Raw genomic sequence first — 22,799 nt, 5'->3', positions numbered from 1 at the left:
GTCAGCTGCACATTTTTTATTGCGTTGACTCTGTTATCTAGCACTTATATAATTATAGATTTTTTCACATCACAGATTTTTTCACATTCCAATGTCTGAATATTATTAAGAGTTAAAACTTCTTTGCTCTTTGAAAGGGTGTACTTGCGATATTATGCAATTGTATTATCATTGTGTCAGTGGCATTAAATGGTCTGGAAGTAACTATAATATTGTTTATCACAAGATGTCGTCCAACAAAAGTATTTATTGTGAAAGACCTGAGTTTGATCTAATGTCAATGCTTGATTCTGAATTCAAAGTTTAGTAGTCAATGCTGTTATGGAGCAACAGAACAGTCCTGTTTTTTGATCCCCTCAGATCAACGAGGACCTGGAGGGAGAGGTCCAGTTTGCATCAGCAGTGGGTCCCTTCTCTGTGCCGGTCAGATGCTCCATAAAGAAATGTTATGTGAGTAGCATGCTGTAGCCAACCTAGAGGAAAGTAGCTTGCATTTGAAATGATTAACATGCTCTTCACTGCTGCTGCTAATTACTGTATGTGAATGTGTCCTCTCTCTAGCTAGAGGTTGACAGTCAGTTCATTGACTTCGGTTCGCACGTTGTGGGCCAGACTATTTCATGGACTATCACCTTGACCAACAAGGGTGCACTGGCCACCCTGTTCAGCCTAGACACCTCCACATGCCTCAGTCCAGAAACTAGCCATGTCCAGATGGCATCCCAGGTCTCTGCCAACACCTCCAAGGTCAGACTGTCGATCCGAAGAGTTGCTTTGCCTTTGACATCCTGATGGAGTGTCCATTTACAGCTACATATTTACAGCATGCATGATCAATGTGTAGTCAGTTCACATTACAAGGTTTAAAGACAGTCATATGAATAAACTGGGGCCGTCAAATGATCCATTATTTTGCATTTCAAAACAGTTTTTCAGTCCATCAATTCTTGCGAGATTGTCTTGATTAGCAATCAAATGAATGCGTAAAACAGCATGTGACCAGCATAAAGTGGGCATGGCTGTAAAAGGGAGAAACGTGGGCAGTGATTAATGCGTTAAAAAAAAAAAAAAATTATGTACAGACCTAAATTGCATTGCGCTTAATGTGATAACGTCCACAGCCCTAGAATGAACTATATGTTGTGTTTTGTACCCTGACAGGAGACGACCAGTCAAAACATAACATCTGACCACCGGATCAGCTCTGTATCAGTGGGAACCGCAGAACAACCAAAGCAAGAAATTCAGGAGCTTTCTGAGGCGTTACAGCAGGAGCACCCAGGTGAAGTTTTTATGCGCCCACACACACACACACACACACACACACACACACACACACACACAGACACACACACACACACACATATGTTTTGGGCCACTTTTGACTCTGAATTAGAGCTCTATATGAACTCATAACTTAAAACGTAACCCTTGCTTTTTAGGACCCAACCTATCTAAACCTAACTGGTGCTGCCAAATATGGTACCACATCTGTCCCGTTTACCATGGACAACGACAGTTAGCAGCATCACTCTAACTCTGCCTCTTTTACGCCAATAAAAGCTCAAAGCACTGCTTTGTCGAAGTACAGCCTCACAGAGCAGCTAGCATGGTACATGCATGCCCTAGTCTTGTTTGTTTCATAATACAACATTTGTCAGAGTATAGGAAAAAAAATCAATGCTGACTAAAAGCATGCGGTAGGATGTAGTGACCTTTTCAATATTTAACCAACTCCTACAATCTTCCCCTAGTCTTAGCAAAGTGTTTTGAATTGCTTAAACAGAGCCATATTCATGCTTTAGTAACAAGAGGCACTGTTGCCGTTGGCTGTCATGCTGATGAAAATATAATTTGAGCAGTATTTTATAACCTCCTATATATTCACCACTGCAGCTGTATATCATTTGTAGAGGAAAGCGTCTCCTAAAACAGCCTCTGAACTGACAAAATCTATTCATTGTGGATGATTTCTCTCATCTTTCTGTTCCTGTTAGGACATTTGGTCCTGGTGAGAACACAAAAAAAAGAGCACACGCACAGAAAGCGGAGGGTTCACCTTGCTCTCACAGCTGATGACAAGAGGCATCTTCTCTTTAATGCTCTCTCAGATCAGAAGTCTCCATCGCCGCACTCAGCACTTTTCTCTACTGATGCTTTGATAAGCTGTTCTGTTCTGTCTTTTGCCTCTGCTCCGCTGGTTTGGAAAAGACTGTCTATTTTTTTTTCTTTTTGTTAGGAAAGGCTATCTGATCTAGGCCAAATGTTTAGGTTGCTGAAAGTAGTTGATATTGTGTGCTTATATTTATTTTTGAGCCACCAATATCTCTTGAACTAACGGCCAGGTTGCTAAATGGTATCAAATTTAGTGTGTCTATTCATGCTCCCAAGATGAAAAACTGGTACTTTATTTTCTAGACCAAATTGTCAAGATTCTGATGACTTATAGTATCTGCTTATACCCTTTCTCTTAATACACACTATTTAAAGTATACTGCCAGTAGGAAGAAAGCTACTGATTTTTGGTGACCCTCGTTAGCTTTCCCTTAGTGCCACCATGAGGCCAAATTTTGGTTTATAAAACTATACTTTCAGTGCTTCTTCTGTGTTGTATTTGATGGGTTGGCAGCTCCTCAAGGCAGGTTGACCACTCAACCACGCAACTGTGTGTTTTTGTAAGTGTGTGTCTGTGTGTGTGTGTGTGCAGCAGTGTCAGTGGCTCCAGCTTCACATCCAGAAGCCATTCCTGAGACTTGTGTGTCCAGTGATGTGGATGCCCAGACGGATCAGACCCACTCGGATTCCGGTGACATAAGTCTAGGAAATGTAAGTATTGAGTTATTTTACATATACTCAGTTGTAGCTGACAGTAACACAACTATTTGGGGAGCCCCTGGCTTTTCCTCTACTATATATCCTTGCAAAAAGTTGTAGTCTTAGTGTAAAGTTCTTCGCAAATGTTAGGATGCTAACATGTTGAGGTAAGGCAGTGATCATTAGACATTCTGCTTGCTTAACATGAGCATGTTAGCATGCTGATGTAGCGTTTAGCTCAAAGTACTGCTGTGCTGAAGTACAGCCTTACAGAGCTAATAGCATGGCGGTAGACTCAGTCTTGTGAAATACATATGAACTTAAGTGTTGGTGAGTAGACATTTTTGACCCGTCAAGCTTCAAGGGATCACTAAAATTATTTAGGCATCAATTTGTAATCATTCTCTTGGGACAATGAATATCCATAAGAAATTACATATCTATCTGATCAGTAGTTGTTGAGATGTCTTGTAGGACTTTTCCATCTGCACTTTTGGCTGCACCGAGTCATACCATTCTACATTCATTTGTGTTTCCATTACCAGTTTAATTGGACCAAGAGTTGTACCCAAGACGGACAATTTCGAGAGTCAGACATAAGTGCACCTTGCCAACTCCATGCAGGTTGTGTTGACCTCGGATGGGGTTCTTCAGTGACAATTTAGCGACATTTTTAAATAGCTTTTACTGCTATTGGCTTGTCATCCCGTGACCGCTCTGAGAGAGAGCTGCTTGCCCTGCAAATGAATCATGCGTGTGCAGCTCACGACCAATCACAGATAATGATTTCGTACAGTTACAGCACAGATGTTACGTTTTTGTTTAAATATTCACCCTTTTTTCTAATTTCACACCCCAAAATCCCTCACACAGTTCTCTCTGTCTCAGTCAGTCTCACTCACACACTCAGTCAGCTTCTTGTCCCTCACCTTCTCTAGCCAAATATAAGCTACAAGACCACGTTTTTGTTTTGCTCTGCATTGATTAGGTCACTAAAAAACAAAAAGGAAAAAGCTAACATCATAGTTATATGACAACAAAAACAACTTTGTAAATACATAAATAGTTAGTTTGTAAACTACCTGGTCAGCCTTTTCTATTAATTTTGCCTCTCTCAGAATTTCATATTGTGCAACTGACTTTTGGGAGAGTCAGTAGCTACTTTCCTTACAGAGGAGTTGGCAGCACTGGTCCTGTTGTAATGGAGACACATATGCCTGCCACACTGGGCTGACGAATCAATGTGTTGTTTACTAGTTTTTTGACTGACGTCACCACCCCTGCTGCCAGCTGTTGGTATGAAAATAGTCAGAATTAAAAAGAAAGATATTGGCACAATGAATTTCTTTTGATAGATCGAACTCAAAAATATCAGCATCACACTTTGTAAGTGGACACCTGCTCTGTTGCAGAAGAGACAGACTATGATGTCTGCAGAGGACTCTCTGCCTCTTTGTCTTGTTTTTAGCACTGATGCTGTGTGTGCCTTGTGGCCCATGTGAAGTTCTGGAGTTGTTCAGGGTTCATTACGTCTTTCTGGTGGGGGGCTAATGGTGCAACGCCTCTCCCTCTGCGCTTGTTATGGCTGTGTGTGTTGCATGTCCCTGCATGCCCGCGGCTTGATGATTGTCATTTTGACTGATACTTTCACATTGCGTGGTTGAAGGCTGGTGTCTTAAATGGCAGACTATCCATCAAGCTAGCATGGTCCCACAATATCAAATTGGTAGTTGCAAGAATGGCTTACTCCTCTCTTTATTTTTTTATTATTGCTCTCACCACCTTGATGCTTTGTAGCCGAGCAGACAATCCACATAGCTTTTCACTGTTTGATTACACACCATTTGAAGCTGCACATCTGAGAGATTTCAGTTTCCTCTACATGAATAGAAATAGTCTTGTGTCATGAAGTAAAATTGTTAAATTAAAGTGTTTCCTGTGTGCACTATATCAGCTTCACAATTAGAGAAGAGAAAGCTTATGAAGCTCAGTGAAAACATGTATTTAGAAGGAATGTCTGATGTCTATTTCAGCTAATTTGTGGAATTACTTTAGAATATGCCTTAAAGGAGCTGTATGAGACATTCAGAGCATATCTGTAATTAAGATTGTGAGCCAGGATTTTCTGCCTTCGCCTCTCAACATGGACCTTGCTGAGCCGGCGGCTAACGGTGCTAACAAAGTGAACAGTGCTAACAATGACAACAGTGCTGACAGAGCTAACGGAGAGAGTAGGGGATGCGGACAAAGAGGAAGACAGTGGGATACACACACGGGGACTCACATACACTGATATGCGTGGTTGTACCCTCTTCCACAAAATACACACACACACACACACACACACATACACACACACACACACACACATATATATATATATATATTTACATACCAAGTGATTGTTTGCTGCTGCTATGTTAATACTCTGAATGTGGTATACAGCTCCTATTAAGGCCATAACATAACATTTTTGAAAATCTAATGTTTGTCCTGGTTGATGTACCCTTAGGTTAGAGAAGGGGAGATTGGACCTTTTGAAAGCATCAAACTGGAAGTTGTATTCACTCCAACCATTCCAGGAGAGGCCAAACTGGACTTCCACATCAGGTTCTCAGACTTAAACAGCAAGCCAGTAAGACACAAAATGTTTATCATCTTGTGAATATCATGAACAAGATCAGAAGGTTTTTTTTTTAAAGTTGACAGAACCATAGATGTTTATGCACATTAGTGTTATTTTATGTACACCATTTTTGATTAAAGGTTTGTTGGTACAAACAGATACCGATCCAGGTAAGGGGTGTGGCAGTCTGCGTCCCTGTGTGGGTGGTTAAGCCCAACATTGACTTTAAGATCTGCATGTTTGACGGCTTCTATCAAGACATTATCGTGGTCCAAAGCAGGTGGGTCTCAGAGCCTGAGATGTCATATATGTAAATGCTCATGATTCAGAAATATATGCAGAAATCATAACAAAACACCAACCATCAATGTAATTCTATGAAGAAACACACTAACGACATTTTATCAGTCCCTCTGCCCCTATGATTGAATAAAACTATTTTTTAATCCCTTGGTAATGTCAAATTGGTTTACACTTGAGAGTGAGCCATTTATGCCAATTATGTATGTCTTGTCTAACTGCCTTGTTTGAACAGGCAAAGGATCAAATTAAGGGACGCGAGATGTCATTTCATACTGTATTAGTGTCACTTTAAATAATCATCTGTAAGAGTTAGGGACAACATTGGATCAAGGACAAACAGAGTGCGCCAAGAAACTGTACAAAACCTTATTGATTATTCATTAGTTTTCAAGGTGATGTGCATATTCCATTTAGAAACACTGGACGTCTGTAATGTTAAAGGATAATTCACACAGAACATGAGGCCTCACACAGAACATGAGGCCTCAGGGTGCCCTTTCATTTTATGGGTCCTTAAGGTTTCTAATAATCTCCTAAAAACTGATCAGAATGGCTTTGTTAGTTTTAGGATGTTACAAGGGCAAGCATACTAATTTTTACTACTTTAATTACTGATTTTAAAGAATTTGGAATTGGTGCACTTCGTGAGTGCCACCTAATTTATTTGAGTTTCGAAGAATTAATAGCTGAATGATGTAGTCATACATAATACTTTATATCATTTATGGTTAACAATGCATACAGGTTTCTTTCTAGGTAAATATTAGGAAATGTTATTAGTAGAAAGGTACCCATAAAAAAAGTGTTTATTGTAAAATGAGTTAATGCTCTGCATGAGTCATGACAGCAAGTGTGAGCAGATGATCCACAACGAAACACACATATCTGTATATGTGTGAGTCAAAAAAGAAATAATACCGTATTCACTAGCATTTCATTTGTGCAAGTCTCATTTTAGCTTTTCAAGGAGACTTAACTTAAATTGGAAGCAACATTTGACACCACATGTGCACATAGTCTGTAACTGAAATGCAATTTAGACCACATAAGGTAGCCAGCCTCCAGGTAAAATCCAGCCTTTGTATACGGGAACTTGAGGCATAGGATGCTACATATTGTATACCACTGGAGAAAACAACAGCTAGAGCAAAGTTTCCATGCAGCACCTACCTGATGGCACCAAAATTTAGCAATTGCAAATGCAGCTAAACTGGGAAAGTTGTGTTTATATAATTTTCTAGTTAACAGTGTCACTACTTTCAGAATTGGTTTGTCACAGCAACATGGAGCAGATGATGGCCTTTTAAAGACACAAAATATCTGCTGTATTATCTGTGGAACCATCATGTCACGCATTAAAACTGTGTAATATGGGATTGTGTAATGTGTGACTGCAAATGCCAAACAAATGGATTGTATTGGCAAAGAGGAACAGCGGTCACAAATCCAAGCTATTGGAAGGGATAGACGAGCAAAAATCACTGCTTTTGCTACCAAGTCTTGAACCAACCATAGACTGTATAAAATAATGGATGTAGCCACCATGGTGTCACCCATTGGTTTGTGGACTCCCATTTTGAAGCCTTGAGTTTGGCATTTTTCCCATCACTGTCATGAGTTTTTGGAGCCAGAAGAGCCATATGTTGGTGGAAGCGTGGTGCTAACCCTAAAGCTAGCTGCTGGCTTGGTAATCACAATGCATTTACAGTCTATGGTTAACTGCAATAATGCATTGGTAGCAAATGGCAGTATTTCAAAAAAGAAATTGAAAGCAATGGCATTTTCCAAAACACTACAACAATTTCCAAAACACTGCACATCCCAAAACAAAACAAAATTTCAGAAGACAAAATAAAATTTCACAAAACACTAAAACATTCTTTCATTTCATTTCTGAGATGTTTTGTTGTTGGAAACGTTGTAGTGTTTTTTGAAATGTTTGTGTTTTCTGAAATGTTGTAGTGGTTTCTGAAAAGCTGAAGTGTTTTCTGAAGTGTCGTAGTGTTTTGACCCTCATGGCCACTGTAGAGATCTGACTTTTTACAAAAGGAGACCTTTAAGCCATGAACTGTTGAAAACTCAAATTTTCCAATTTCTCCAATATTCACAGACTGAGACATCACAAACCTGTGGGCAAACAAAAAGCATATCAGAATGGGCCAAGTCAGTACATCATTACAAGAGAGTGCATATTAAACAGTATATTATAAAGTAGTTGTGAACATTGCATCATGCACACCTGGTAGAAAAGTGTGTGGGTGAGTGAAGTCATGCTAAAGAGGATATTGAACCCCTACACACTGTCAGCACTTTTGAGAAGTTTACTGAAAAGGTGGTGTTTAAGTCATAGACCTTCATCAGGCATTGAACTTACAGAATGAAACAAGCCACAATCTGTAACAACCAATCAAAAACCTAAATGTATTCATAAGGTTATTGTAATTAACTACATATTCAGATTTAAGAGGCTGTATGAAACCCCTCAGCCCAATAAGATGACCACAGAAGTGAGTGGTGCATGTCATATTTCCATTTTATTTGTTGTCATGCTCGGAAACACCCTCGAAATAGAGTTTGGAAATTGACATGGGCTGCTGATGTAGCATGCTGGCTTATCTGCTGAATGCAATACTAAAACTCCCTCACATACTCAGTCTCTGCCAAAACAGGCATTTTCACAGAAAACCGGCTCATGGAAATCCCTTAAAATTGACAGGGCCAGCTTACTTTTCAGCTGGCCCAACATAAAACTCTCTTAACTATGCTCGCAGCCAAGTATTGATATATTCAACAAATGTGCAGACATGTTAAAATAGGGATGCATTAGCTGATAAATGTTCCTAAACAAAGGATGATGCGAGGGACCAGCAGTAAGCTCACATCCCCTGCAATCCTCTTTGGTCCATACAATAGCACAGGACAACAGTAAATCCTTCATGATTATGGTATCTGATACATTATGATGCACACACAAGGTTGAGAATTCACCCAGGGGGCAGTAACATTTGCAGGCGTGCAGTCCACCACCTATCCAGTCATTGTGTCACATCATGTGGGGGAGGGAGTGCCTGTGTGGGGGTGGGGGATTTGTCACAACTGCCATCTGGTGCGCTGGCACACCAGCACATGTGACAAGATGACGATGACAGCATCAGTGTGAACGGCAGCTTTCAAAGTTTAAAAAAAATAATGTTAATGCTTGCACCAGCAAACCATGCAATATGTCACTCTGCCTCCAAGACAGTAATTTGAACACAAAATAGCTTGGCAGGCTTTTTGTGGAAACAATAAGAGAGCTGCTGCTTTCATCATACAATTTGTCACTTTTCCCTTTGAGTAGATGAGTAGATATCCCACAAGTCCTCCTTAGTGTGTGACAGATTTTTTTTAAGACGACAGCACAAAGCATAATTGAATATGTCTCTCTTGTCTGCGAGCCAGTGATTTGAATATTACTCCTACTAATTGAAAGATTTTTTAAGAGACTTTAAAATGTGCAGTGTTTGACTTTTGCTTGTGAGCCAAGGATTGGAATATTCCGCAGACAGTTGGCAGAGTTTTTTGGGAACAGCGTGTTTTGTTTTTTTTTTTTATTTCAAACATTCAGCCTGGACTTTCAAACCCTCCTCCACTGGCACCTGCTGGGGAGTTGAGCATTCCTGCCCAAACTCAGGCCGCAAAAAAAAAAAACAAAACCAACCTGCTTTTCTTTCCTTCACAAAGCATTCTGTCCTTGATTTCTCTCTGTTTACTGTATTTCTAATATGCCTACTGTGCCTCCATCCAAACTGTGTCCTGTGTGGTTTGGCATGACGAATGTGAGTGTGTTGTTGATGCTAGAGTTGTTTCCTCTATTTTAATTCTGGGGATAATAGAGCCATAGTTTCTAATGAAAAAAACAACTTCTTTTTCCAGCTATTAAGGAATAAATTATATGGCCTAAAGCAGTCAGTGTTAAAGTGTGAGGATAGTTGCCTAGAAGCCTACCCTGAAGGCTTGGTATCCCATGTGTACATGTGGAGTAAGCAAGTGCAGCCACCTGGCCCTTCAAGAGAGGGCAGATGCATTGCAGTAGCCGTGCAGTTATTCCCTCAATGATTCATTTCTGCATGTACACTCAGCATAAGCAATTTCTCTGCAACAAAGGCTAGGCTCTATAAAAATAATAGTCATAGTCACCTCTGGATGTCACCCATTGGTCTGTGGACTCCTTTTTTGGAGCCCTGAATTTTGCATTTTTGCTTTTGCCATCTCACATTTTTGGAGCCAGAAGCATATGGCCATATTTGGATCAAAGGTTTTAGTAATTATCATAGTTACTACAGTCGTCATAGAGCTTTGTCAGTTAAACGTAAACAGCTGTCACCTTCTTAACAGACTAATGTGGTAATTCCAATTGGGACAACATGTCCTCCACGCTAAACAAGAAAAAATGTTTCTTTACAGTGCTGGCTTTGTACATGGGGGCAATGTCGTGTTGACACAGGTTGCGCCTTCCCCAAACTGTTGAAAAAATATTGTTGTCCAAAATATTGTATTGTATAGTGTTGTATTGACATTTCCCAGAATTGGAACCAAGGGGCCTAACCCAAACCATAAAAAACTAGAACGGCACAAGGAGAGCACAGACCTTTGCCTCACAATGTTATTAAAAGTGAAAAAATAACTTCTGTATCTGCCCATGATTTTGATCTGCTCTCAAATCCAATGCACTCTTCCTTGGCCTATGCCACACCCTTTCGCCAAGTTTTGTGAAAATGGGGCCAGTAGTTCTTCTGTAATCCTAATGTCAAACATAAAAAAAACCAAACCAAAAGCATAACCTCCTTGGCAGACTTTACAACCCCAGATCAAACGTAAACCAAAGTATAAGGACAAAGTGTCGACAAACAGGACTTTTGGCCTGTTGTGTATCATTAAATGCTAACAATGTGAGATTAGTAAGAGAATAAGGATAAATCCTCTTTGTGATCCTTTTTTGGATTTCATGTATAACTTGAGATTCAACATCTGTTTATGACCAATGAATCCTAAATATTACTTAATGTTATGGTTATATAATCATCATTATCACAGTGTTTTTTTTACCCCAAGGAAACAAATTATATTCTTAACTGACCTTTAAATAATAAAAAATTGCTTTAGAAATAAATTGGTCACAGGCAGCTAGTAAAAATCGACAGGACCAGCTAAATGCCCCTGTTAATTAAAATGCCTAATTGCCCTAAATGATTATGTATCCATGAATACTCCTACGAGAGTGATTTGAAGGTTATCATTTGGCCGGAGTAAAGATAGCGACGTAATATCCCCCAAGTGTCCCTGAGAGTCCTTGCCTCGGGGAAACAACCATCTGGTTGGCCTCGCTGTTTAAAGTGGGTCATTTCATTTGAGAGGGGTATCGAAAAATAAGGGGTCCCTCAGTCTGTTTGGCCACGGCTGGCTCATCACTCACATTTGTATCTTTGAAGATGAAAGCAGACAATAACAAAATGTTATCACTGTATACGCATATCACCTCCAGCAAACAAGTTTTTTTTTTTTTTTCTGCGTGTTCGTACTGTCATCGTTATATGAAGGTGTATGAGTGTGGGCTGTGGTTGGATGTGTTGGAGAATTCCCAAGGTATAGAGTCATTTATATCACAAGCTTCAGCTATAACTGAGGCTTGTAGCCACAGGCACAACCATCTGTTGGAGCTCCTGGAAATTGGGTCACTTAAATGGTTTGGACTTGGGGTACATCACTCCATACAAGGCAATTTCTGCATCACTCAAACAAAAAGTCTTTTCTCTGTCCTTGCTGATCCCCTGGGGGGTAGAAGGTTTGCCCTGTGAAGTCCACCGGGCATACCACCTGGAATATATTTTGTTGTTGCTGTCATGTAAAATGAAAGCATACCTTATTGCTTCTATTGTGCTGTCCTTGTGTCCTCTAAGCCACTTGATGAAATTCTAGGTTCAGTATTATTTCCTGGTCATTATCTGTGGGATAATGCCCAATGAAGTACCAGTAGGACCAGGAATTAATGGCTGACGAGAAGACATAAGGCTATTAATTCCTGATTATAGACACCTCAGAGGGCATTATCCTGCTTATGCCATTGTCATTTGCCAGAGAAAAAAAAAGGCCTTTCATTTTTTTTTCCAGTCGGAATCGAGTATTTGCCCAGACCATGGTATAATGACTGTGTTACCGCCTGTGCATTATTTTTCAATAACAGTACAGATCGCCCTGGATAATGCACTTGGTGTGTTAGCATTAAGCTAATGAGACCATATCTTTTTGCATGACAGAGCCAGCACAGCTTTGAAGCTGACCTTTAAGGTTTGTCCGGAAATGAGGAAACACATGGAGATCCTTCCAAAGACAGGCTTCATCCAGGCTCAATCAAACTTTAAAGCTCGACTCAAGTTCCTTCCAAGGTAAGAAAGGACAGACAGAGGATGCAATGATAATGGAATCACTGGAGCATTCATAATCTTATTTCAGACTGTAAGCTTGTTAAGATTCTATCAACCTTCTACGAGAGTGCAAACTTTTTCACTCCAGAGGAGACTTGTCATATGTATAGAGCCAGACTTGCAGTTTTTGTGACTCACTCCCAGCCAATGCTTCTTCAACGGAGAAGTGACGTGTAGTTTTCCTGTTGAACAAAATTTGCTGTAGGTTTTATACACTGCACATAGAAATGTCTGGGTTACTGTTTGTGCTCTTGGAGTTTAATAGAATTGCAAGCAGCAACCACAAAATTTCACTTTAGCAGAGTATATTTTCCTTGCATCCCAAGAAATACACTGTTTCACATAAATGCAAAAATACGAAAACTGGATGCAGTACAATCAATGTCCTCACTCCTTTTACATGCAGTTTTCATGACTCTGTTTGATTCTGTGTGTCAGCTCTTACAGCATACCCCATGTCAGCATGGGGTATGCTGTAAGTTTTTATCAACATTTTGAAATGGAAATAGACAGCCTTTCAATTAGCTAGTGCACTAGCTATGCTGGCTTATGCTGGTGGCCAGATAAATACATATGATCCATTGTCCATTTGATACTCACAAAGAACATGTTTCCTTGCAGTGGTCCTTCTTAAATGAGCACTGGTGAAAGTTATTATATTCTGTATCATGTCTTTGAGACTGAAGTCTTTTGTGTGTTGGTGTTTGGTGAAATATTATCAGCCAGAGACAGCATTCTTTTGGTATACACAGTTTGTAGACTTTGTAAGCTCTTGACCTGCAATCTCTGAGCAGATCCCCAGCAGTCTATCTTATAGTTTAAGATGGAGAGAGAGGTAACTGTACCATGCACTGATTCCATACTGCAGGACACTTTGTTTTAGGATCTGTGTGTTTGCCCCAAATGACCTCAGCCTCATGTTAGAAAGTAAATGCCTTGTTGTACTTTGCAACATATATAGTCTTTCACTTCAGGAAAAACCACCGTCCACATAATTGCCCTAAACATGTTTAGGAAACCCTTTAATACCTGGATAGATATCAGTTTTCTTGTGCTGCATTTGGACGCCTTTCCCTAACATTTAAACCTCTGAAAGACATAATGAGCAGCTTGGCTAGAATTGTCCCACAAATTGCAAAAAATGTGTGAATAGTGACAAGGAAATTATCTGATAATAAGCTGGGGGGGGGGTATTGGGTGTTATTTAAAAAAAAAAAAAAAAGGTAAAAAAAATTTTAAAAATCTCTATATATTTATAAGTCTTGTAATTATTTATTTAAATTATTTTACAGGAAAAAGAAAAATACATATATTATTTGATTTTTAGCATCAAATAATCGAGGTATATTTTTGTTGTTTTTTGATTTGTTTTTCTGTTGGTTTTTTTACTTTTCTTTTTGTGCTTATTTTCAGGCTTATTTAATTAGAATAATTATAATTTTTTCTTGTTTGGTTTGGTTTTTTACTTCTTTATTTTGAGGTAATTTTCTTGTAACTTTTCTTTCCTTTTTTTATTGTTCCTTGCCTTCTCCTCATATTTTTTAAAAGAAATTATACTTATTTGCTCAGGGTGTAAAGGGTTAATATATGTGTTATGGACATTAACAGTTGGGCAGAGTCTGCATTTAAAGATAATTCTGGTCTAATTACCCTGTTTTTTAAATTTATTTCATTTTATTTTTTTAAAGGACAGTGTTGACTGGATATATTTGTTACTAGCATACTACAAAGCTTACTGTATATGATAGCTTCCCTTTTTAGAAGCAGCGAGCAGTGGGGTTTTATGGATGTACAAATGGCAACAATCTATAGCCAGTCAACAGCCAGCGGGTGTAGAAGAGTTGCTTCAACATACCTGCACTCTGAGCGCGATGGTAATGGTTTCTAATGACTTTGAAGGACCTGGTAATTCTTTCTACAACAATACAGGCTCTATATTTAGATGGAGAGGCAGAAGTTGAACTGTGGTTTGAATGCCAGGAGAGCGGACAGGGGACCCCCAGGGCAAATATGAGAGGCGAGCAGTATGTAAAAACTCAGCGTGGGTGCTAGTATTCCTCTGCCCACCCTCCTTTTTTTCCCTTCACAGTTCAGCAGCTGATAGCTGGGAGGATACTGATGGAAAAAAAAATAATAACAGACGGAATTTTTTTTTTCACACATTGCAGAAGTTAAGGGCATGCAGTGGTCATCGTTCAGCAGGGGGGCAGAAGGGGAAAGAGGGGAAATGTTGGTAATCTGCCTTAGTGAATCAGCAGCGGTTTAATGCGAGGATTAGAGTACAGCATTACTTGTGCTGCTGCTAAGATGATGCAGCGTTCACAAGCACTAACACAGCTACAGCTACCACCCCCTCCCTACTCACACTTTTTCTGTCTCTCTCTCTTGCTCCTGTGCTGTCTTCTCCCACTCTCTCACACATACTTCTCTTTTTCTTGGCCTCTCACCTCTGTGCTTAACTGTACTTCTCTCTCTTTGCCTTTCTCAATCTCTGCAGCCCTCTGTCTCTGCGCTCCTTCACTTTCCCTCAAACTCTACATCTACTCTGCCTCTCTCTGTTACTCTCAAACTCCTCTCATCCCTCCATGCATCCACTATCCACCACTGTTTATATGCTGGCCCTGATTCTGCTTATATAACCTGAGACACCAGACCCAGTTCCCTGTGCTTTCATTGTTCTTCAAAGATCAGTCTAGTTCATTACAACATTGATCTCATTTTGTAGATTAGTTATATTGTTCATGATAACAGTGAACTGACCAGGATAATTGTTGAGATCTGGGAACAGATTGGCATTTCTTAATAAAAATAAGAAAAAGAAAAGAAGAGAGCTTCTTAAGAAAAATAAGTTTGGCAGTAGCCTGATTAACTATTAGTGGATTTTTGTAATACAGGGGTTGTTATTTTGCCCTAAAAAAGTAAGGTATCTGTCCCGCCTACTTCAGCAGTTGTCATAAGCAGCTCCTGTAGCGTTTTTAAGGGGGCCTATTAGGCTTTTGCAAATTTACTCTCATATATTAAGTGTTACAATGTTGGATGTTCAAATTAAATGTGGCCAAAATTTCAAATAATGAGGTAAATGTATGTAAAGCTATTCCCTGTGAGCAAGAACTTAAGGCTTAAGACCATTCTGAATGATCCATTTCCAATGTTTTTCTACTTCTGAGACAAACTGACATAAGATCGTGACAGCTTTCTTTATATGGTCATTTGCTCCAGGCACGCTACTGCTTGTAAGTGTTGTAAGTGTTTACAACATGCAGATTACATTGCTACATAAAGCTACAAGTTAATGTCAGGGAAACATGTAATCTTGAGCCCCTTTCCCCCTACGCAAATTACCCCCACACGCTAACATTTGGCCTTTTTATTTTGTGGGAAAGATTACAACCAGCTTTCACACCCAGGTTAAATGACTGCAGTAGTCATGGATATTTATAGTCTACAGCTCCGATTGGCTTTCATCAGCAGTGATGGAAATACAACATCTGGATATACGCACTTGCCTCCGCTATGCCATGACAGACCGCCAGAAAATACCATTCATCTCTACTCAAGAAGCACTTGAAAAACATTATTCCATATTAGTCTGCATCATGTTTGAAAGAGTGACTGAATAAGTAAGAGCTATAAAAAGGAAGTAACCATGATAATATTTTCACTTGCCTCCATGCTGCTTTCTACTGTTTACCAACTTGTTTTCCAACCGACTGTGATGTTGAACATGACACAGGAGTAAAAAATAAACACACACACACACACACACACACACACAGAAAGAAATAATCTGCTGCAGAGCCATGTACACAGCTCTGGTCTACTGGCAGTGGGAAAGAACTCTATCACCCATTTTTAGCAGGTTTTCCCATGTTTAAACAGTATTAGAAAAATAATTTGTTTTTTGAACATTAACGCATGTAAACATGTCCTAGTATAAGAGAAAAATAGTATGAATGAAAAGAATGAACCCAAAAATTAACATAACAGGTCCCCTTTAATGACGATGAAAGAAATGTGCCAATTTAATGTCACTGAGGCAACTTACAACCACAATCTCTATAGCTTCATCAGTGTCACTTGCATTTGTCAGCATTTTTGCGTCAATGTCTATCATGACAAAACTTAAAATTCCGTTTACATCCTATGAGGAGAGATACTATGCCATTTTGGGCTACCGTCTTTGTTTAGATGAAAGAGTTGCAATCCAGGAAATGGTTTAAGAATTGCTTTTATGTGCAGGAGATGAAATATTTCATGAAACAGATGGTTATAAGAGTCTTTGAGGATTTTGGAAATGGCTTTGAAACAGAAACAAGTGTTTTTGAAGAACCTTCTGGGTTATTAAAACACCATCCAGGATTCATCTTTCTGAAAAACAAATGTTTTGCTCAGTGTCTCAAATCTCATGTTAATAGAGATGCATGCTGGGGCTAAGTGAATACAGGGCTATCATGACCAACAGAAATAGTGGCCGAAGCTACGAAAATAAGGCTGCAATTATCCTTTAAAATGCCCCAACTGCAAATGCAGTGCAATTCCACACAAATCACACAGGGTATGGAAAATGTTTCCAGCATGTCAGCGAGCTGTGTTCCAGCATGTCTCATCTATGTCATGGTTGGATCTCGCTTTCTAATCTGTTGATTTTTCGTAGGTTTGCTTTTGTTTTATGCAGTGGCGGTATGTGATTTAAAATGGCACTGCCAAGTGTTCCCTGCCAGAGCCTGTGATTGGATTTCCAAATCCTCATTAGCAGCAGTGCCTTCACTCACTGTGTCACACACACACACACACACACACACACACACACACAGTTAAATCTGGCCTCTGAAATGACTCATAGCTTTCATTCTTTACACAGGTGTTTGCTTCTTGCCTTCCCTCCTCGGGCTTTTGGGAGAGGGTGAGCACATTCTTGCTTCCTGCTCTGAAGGATTGCGCTAAACCTGCCCACATTCCTTTGCCGTCTTTCCTTTGCTTCATCCCTCTCTGCCTGTCTTCCTCCACTTTTATTTGTCACCATGCAACCCACATGTTTCTTTCACATACCCAGTGCATCGTACCATACACTACATGGTTCCCTCGCTACAGTATCAAGGCTAATGGTTCACATGTTTGTGATCTTGTTCAGCTAAGAGGAATTATTTGTGTTTAGATGAACACTGACAGCCTAATACTCAAAGTCTGTTGCCATTCCATTCACTTAGGTACACGCTGGGTTCATTTTAGTCAATGTATGTTTGAGGAAGGGGGTGATATGGTCATCCTTGGTGGAGGCAGAAGTTGCGGTTGCTTGGAGCAATTAATGTTAGCAATTTAAGTGTTAATATTCTGTTTTCCAACTCGCAACAACCTCTACAGTTGTGTCAATTACATCTATGCTTGTTGCCACTTTTCTGGGGGGGGGTTTATGCTTTTTTCATGGCAAGATGACTAGCAATGTAGAAACTTCCCCACTGTTAATCCTGCCTGCAGAGCTCTAATAGCTTATTTGTTTCTCCATAGCGATCAAAAGAGACTTATTGAAATTGCTCAACAATTTGAAGGTGTTGTCGAACTGAGCTGGGCTTTGAAGCACGGATGTGTAAAGACAACTGGATACAGCATTAGGTGGGGCCCCATTCATTCCTATGAGTGTTACTTAGCGGTGCATGAAGCCGAAAAAGTTTGACTTGCCATTTATAAAATTATCCAAATCTTCTGCATTGTGGGGCCCATAGACCATGTGAACCAAAGACTTTCATCAGCCAAGCTGGCTTACTCCCGGTTTAGCTCGCCACTAATTCAAATCGGAATAAAATGATTTTATCATGTGGCTAGGCTTGTAGACTTTTGAAATTGTATCAGACCAAATGGATCAAATTCTGACAGTGAAACTAGTCATTTCATGGGGGTTTTGATCCCCCAAAAATGTGTCAGCTGATTTGCAAAAATTCCTTTCACAACGTCTATGGTCTAAGTCTATAGGAAAAAGCATTTTTGGGCTCGATGGCATTACAATATGGATCCAGAGGCCGTTACTCTGTGGTTTGGCCACTATGTCACATTTGCCTCAAAGACCAGTGCTAATCTTATGGGGCTGCTTTTAAGCCATTTGGACATGGGAACAGTAACTCCCAGGCCCATATTGTAATGTCACTGGGTCCACAAAGCTCTTTTCTCATAGACTTAGATTATAAAAACCATGTCTGTCAATCATCTGCAAAATTTTTTGAGTTACATCAACTTCTCAGAATGAACACAACATTATGTCCGAAAGGATGTAAAATTGACTAATAACCGAATGCAGTGTTATTTCCCTGTCATTCATGTGAATGAGCCTCAAGCAGAGCGTTGTGAAACAATGTTAAAGCAAATGTTAGTGTGCTTACTCCGTGGGCCCATGGATACAGACAATCCAGGTAATTTTATACATGCAAGTCTAATTTTTTGGCTTAATGCTTCACTGAGCAACCTTCATAGAGCTGGATGAGACCCAGCCTTTAACACTGCATCCAGCTGTCTTTATATTCCATAATTTGACTTCTATGTTTTAGATTCAAACCTGTCATGCCATGTGACCTGCTTACTTTGGCCTCGACATTTTGGCTTTAGAACTGCTTAAGTCTTCCCAAAGCGTAGAGAAAGACATGCTTTACTTTCGAAAAAACAATAATTCAGCTTCCAGGGTCAAGAGAATCAGTTGGCATGCAGAGAATTTCAATCTGTCACGCAAGACCAGAGGAAAATTTAAACCTGATGACAAGATCATTAGAATAGGATGGCTTGAATGAACGGTTTTAGGTGTAATCCCTGAAGAGCGAGGCAATGTGTCCCACCCTGGCAGTTCCGGCTGATAAAAGGGAGATTACAAGGATGATTTACTACAGATTACACCAAACAGCTCCACCAGTGCTTTCACCGATAGTTCACCACTTACACCACTCGCAGAAACTTTTAAGTAGAGTATGAGTATGAGTATGAGTTACAATAAAAGAAACAACCAAAATAACCTCTTTGGTTAATATGATTTTTAAGATTTATTTTACAGTCATTTTTTTCCCCCTGTGCATTTCCTCATAGCAAAACATCCCTAAGCCTCTTAATCTGTAATCCTTTTCATCATCACTTTTTTAATGGTGAAGTGAAATCCAAGCATATCGGAGTCCATATCGGAGAGGAATATAAATTTCAAATGTACTGTATTTGCTCCCATTAGGTAAAAGGAAGCATTGCAGCAACCACTTTTCCTAAAGTCAAATTTAATTTCAATTTAAAATTCCCTGATGAATGTGTCTTTTGAATTTTTTCAGCCTTGCTCCGATGGATTATAGGTGATCCTCATAAGTATCTTTTCTTTGACTTTCCAGGTTTTTTCTTTTTTTTTTTCAAGGAATTGAGATGTAGATAAAGAAGATAAGGTTTTGTCCTTTTATTTCAATAGTTCCTGGAGTAATCCTTTAGAGATGCACTGCAGCTCGATTAACAGTCCTACAAAGTTAAAAAAAAAATTTCAATTTTACTATGTCCCTGTCTAATCTCAGAAGTATCATTAAAAGACTATGGCCCAGAATTACTTGTGGATGCTGCTGTGGATAATCTGGCTGCCGAGAAAAAAAGCACCCAAGTAAATCTGTGCAGGACAAATCTGAAACCCCATCCATCCATCTGCAAAAATTCTCCCGAGCATATGGGTCTGGCGACGTCCCACCTCGCTTTTCCACTCTGCCCTGCCAAGCTAATTCAAGAGTGACTCTCCAGCAGCGATTCTATTTGCAGGCAGAACAAGAGTGCTTCCTTAAATACACCCCCTGTGCTCATTGGTCAAGCTACGGAGGGGGGAAAAAAAACATTTTTTTCATTAGTCCCCTTTGAAAATGAGATTTAATTTTGACGTGCGAAGAAGCCGACTTTCTAGCTGTGAGTCATGTTGTAGTAGAACGGGGGGAATATGAGACACTAGTCTGTCCTGGAACCTGACAGATTTGTTGAAGGCGAGGCTTGGTTGTAGTGCTTTTAAAAAACACACTGACATCTGGAGAGCCTTAAAACCACTGACATTTACAGCATTAGCTCTCAAGCCTTCAACCAGCATTAAGAGCATAAAGAGGGAAAGACAGAGAAGACAGTTGGTAGGAGAGAAACAGAGGAAGGAAAAGGAGGGGAAGAAGAGATGGGAGAAGGAGAGAGGGAGTGAGAGGCGGGGGTGGATCTGAGCCACAAACTGCGTTTGACATTTGACCACTGTTTACACGATAATGAACTATCCATACACACATATACTGTATATGTGTTATGTTGAAGGAGTGGAGTTTTACATAAGCCTGTGCATGACTACTGGGCCTCTTTGAATCATGCTTACGTCTCCCATCACCATGGCTACAACCTACAGTAGTGTGGAGGCGCGCTCTACATCTCTCTCCTGCTTTCCCTGGTGAGCCGATCCTACAGTCGTGGGTTAAAGTAAAGTAATGGGTCTTCAGGGTCCAAATCTTCATCCTCCTTTATAAAGCTCAGCAGTGGCTCGTGGCTTTTGACTGATGTGCTGAAAAACAAAAATAGCAACCTCCAAATCACTGTTGCAGTTTAATATCAGCTCCTAATTGCTGCCTTTGCTCGCCTCTGTTCATGTAAAAATAAGACCATTTCATGAGAAAGTGCCTTTTTGCATAATAATGTGTGTTCAAACGGTGTTCCTGCCTTTTTTCTACTCTCTTGTAGACGATCCTTATCCAAAGATGCCGAGAAGCTTTTTGACAGAGACACAGGAGTCCTGGAGGTGCCAATGACAGTGCAAGTAGCCGGCCAGGTTTGTATTATAATAATACACTGCAGTCTGTGTTACAGTAAACCTCCCTGTGATCTTGAAAACACTGTTCTTATCATGCAATACAGGGCTTGTGTCCTACTTTGTAGCTAAAACAGAAGCAGGGCTGCTGAAGGTTGTAACCTATTTTGCTGGTAACAAGCTAAAATTATCTCCCACCCCCAAGGCCCAGTTACTCCATGGGTGCTAATAAGCCAAGCATAAAGGTTATTCCATATTGTTTCACTGAATATTTCTCAAGAAGCTGAAAAAGGCAAAGCAGAGATCTGTGTGTGCTCTTCTTTTTCTCCATGGAGCACACATGTGCTTGCATAAACATGAGTTATGTGTTTGTGTAAAAAGATTTTATTGATGTTCGGGTAAAGCAAAAAAACAAAAAAGTCAAATGAGTTTATGACAACATAGAAAAAAATGTGTTATCAACCACCCAGCCAAATTTTAATTTTAAAAAAATTGCCAAATATATAATATGGGGTTTAAAAATGTGAATAATTGAGCTGAAAAAGCAAAGGAGCTGAAACTACATTATAATTTCTACTAACGTTAAAGCTTGTAGCATTATATTATGCATTAGTATCCTTGGGTTAACCTGTGTGATTAGTGAGTTTGCTACATTCCATAAGCCCTCTCAGCTGATCCAGTCCAGTAAATACATGAATACCGTAAAACTTAAATATTTAAATTATTAGCCAGAGCTATTATATGTGTATATCATTGAATTCAGCAGGCTTATATATGGGACAGGCTTTTAATTCCTTTCACACAAAACTTACTCAGCAAAGGTGGAAATGCAATCAAATAATTTGACCTTTTGAGACCTGGCTTTATTTTATTCAAAAACATGAGAAGATGGTAATGAGCGACAAAAGAGGAAATGACCCAGAGGTTAGCAAGACATCTGAGAAAAGTACAAGAAAATGATCTGAAAATCAGTATTAGCCTCTAATTTACTTTTTGCTGCTAATGAGAAGATCAGCACTTTAATGCCCGGCTCCTCCAGTCCGCGTGTGGAGATATCCTTGAGCAAGATACTGAACCCCAAATTGCTCCTGTTGGCTGAACCGTTGGTGTGTAAATGAGCATCTGACGAGCAGGTGGCACCCTGTATGGTAGCCTGGGCCAGCAGTGTGTGGATGTGTGTGTGAATAGGTGAATGTGACATGAAGTGTAAAAGCACTTTGAGTGGTCTGAAGACTAGAAAGTTGTGATGCAAGTCCATTTGCCATCTTGTGTTTTCGGCACTCTGGAAAGCGTCACATCTTTATGTAATAATGATAATATAATATATGTGATACATTTTTATAGTGCAATGCAACAAACATTGATAAGGAAACTATTTGCAATTCAATGTCAAACAAAAGCTCATTCCTCTCAAGAGGCACTAATACCCTCTCTTCTAGGTCCAACTTGCAGTTGGAAATATGAAAACAGTCAATTCAGGAGCCCCTGAAGAGGAAAATAAATAGCTTACAGCAACTGAATTCCTTCAGCTCGTCAGCAGCAGCCTTTATTAAAAAACACAGAGCAGCTGCTTAGACATTCGTGTTGCATTGATGCCAGTCCTCTTTCTCAGTGAATCTAAATCTGGTCGCTCTCCTTGCCAAATCGTCACCTTCCTCTCCCTCCCCATCCTGCCCCTATTCCCCGTCAAGAGGAGAGGATTGTGGGGGGAGCAGAGTCAAAGACTGGGCCAGGATGCTCCTGTGGAGCACCAAAGCTGTTGCCCCCAGTCCCAGGCCCTGAGCTCCTGGCATGAAACCATGTGCCTACACACACACTGTTGTAC

General features: G+C 39.9%; 1 protein-coding gene across 1 annotated transcript in view; it reads left to right on the top strand.

The window, feature by feature from the left end:
* The window catches only part of cfap74 (cilia and flagella associated protein 74), a 68,997-nt gene that overhangs the window by 26,858 nt on the left and 19,340 nt on the right, over positions 1-22,799 (top strand). Inside the window, 8 exon segments of the mRNA XM_042492576.1 lie at positions 361-450; positions 562-747; positions 1,162-1,282; positions 2,708-2,826; positions 5,327-5,449; positions 5,599-5,720; positions 12,040-12,168; positions 20,908-20,995. Of these exon segments, the coding sequence (XP_042348510.1) occupies positions 361-450; positions 562-747; positions 1,162-1,282; positions 2,708-2,826; positions 5,327-5,449; positions 5,599-5,720; positions 12,040-12,168; positions 20,908-20,995 (978 nt within the window).

The sequence above is a fragment of the Plectropomus leopardus genome, chromosome 8, assembly GCF_008729295.1.
Source record: "Plectropomus leopardus isolate mb chromosome 8, YSFRI_Pleo_2.0, whole genome shotgun sequence".
Taxonomy (NCBI): Eukaryota; Metazoa; Chordata; class Actinopteri; order Perciformes; family Serranidae; genus Plectropomus; species Plectropomus leopardus.
Note: the sequence above shows the minus strand (reverse complement) of the source record. Positions and strands in the feature narration are given on the sequence as shown.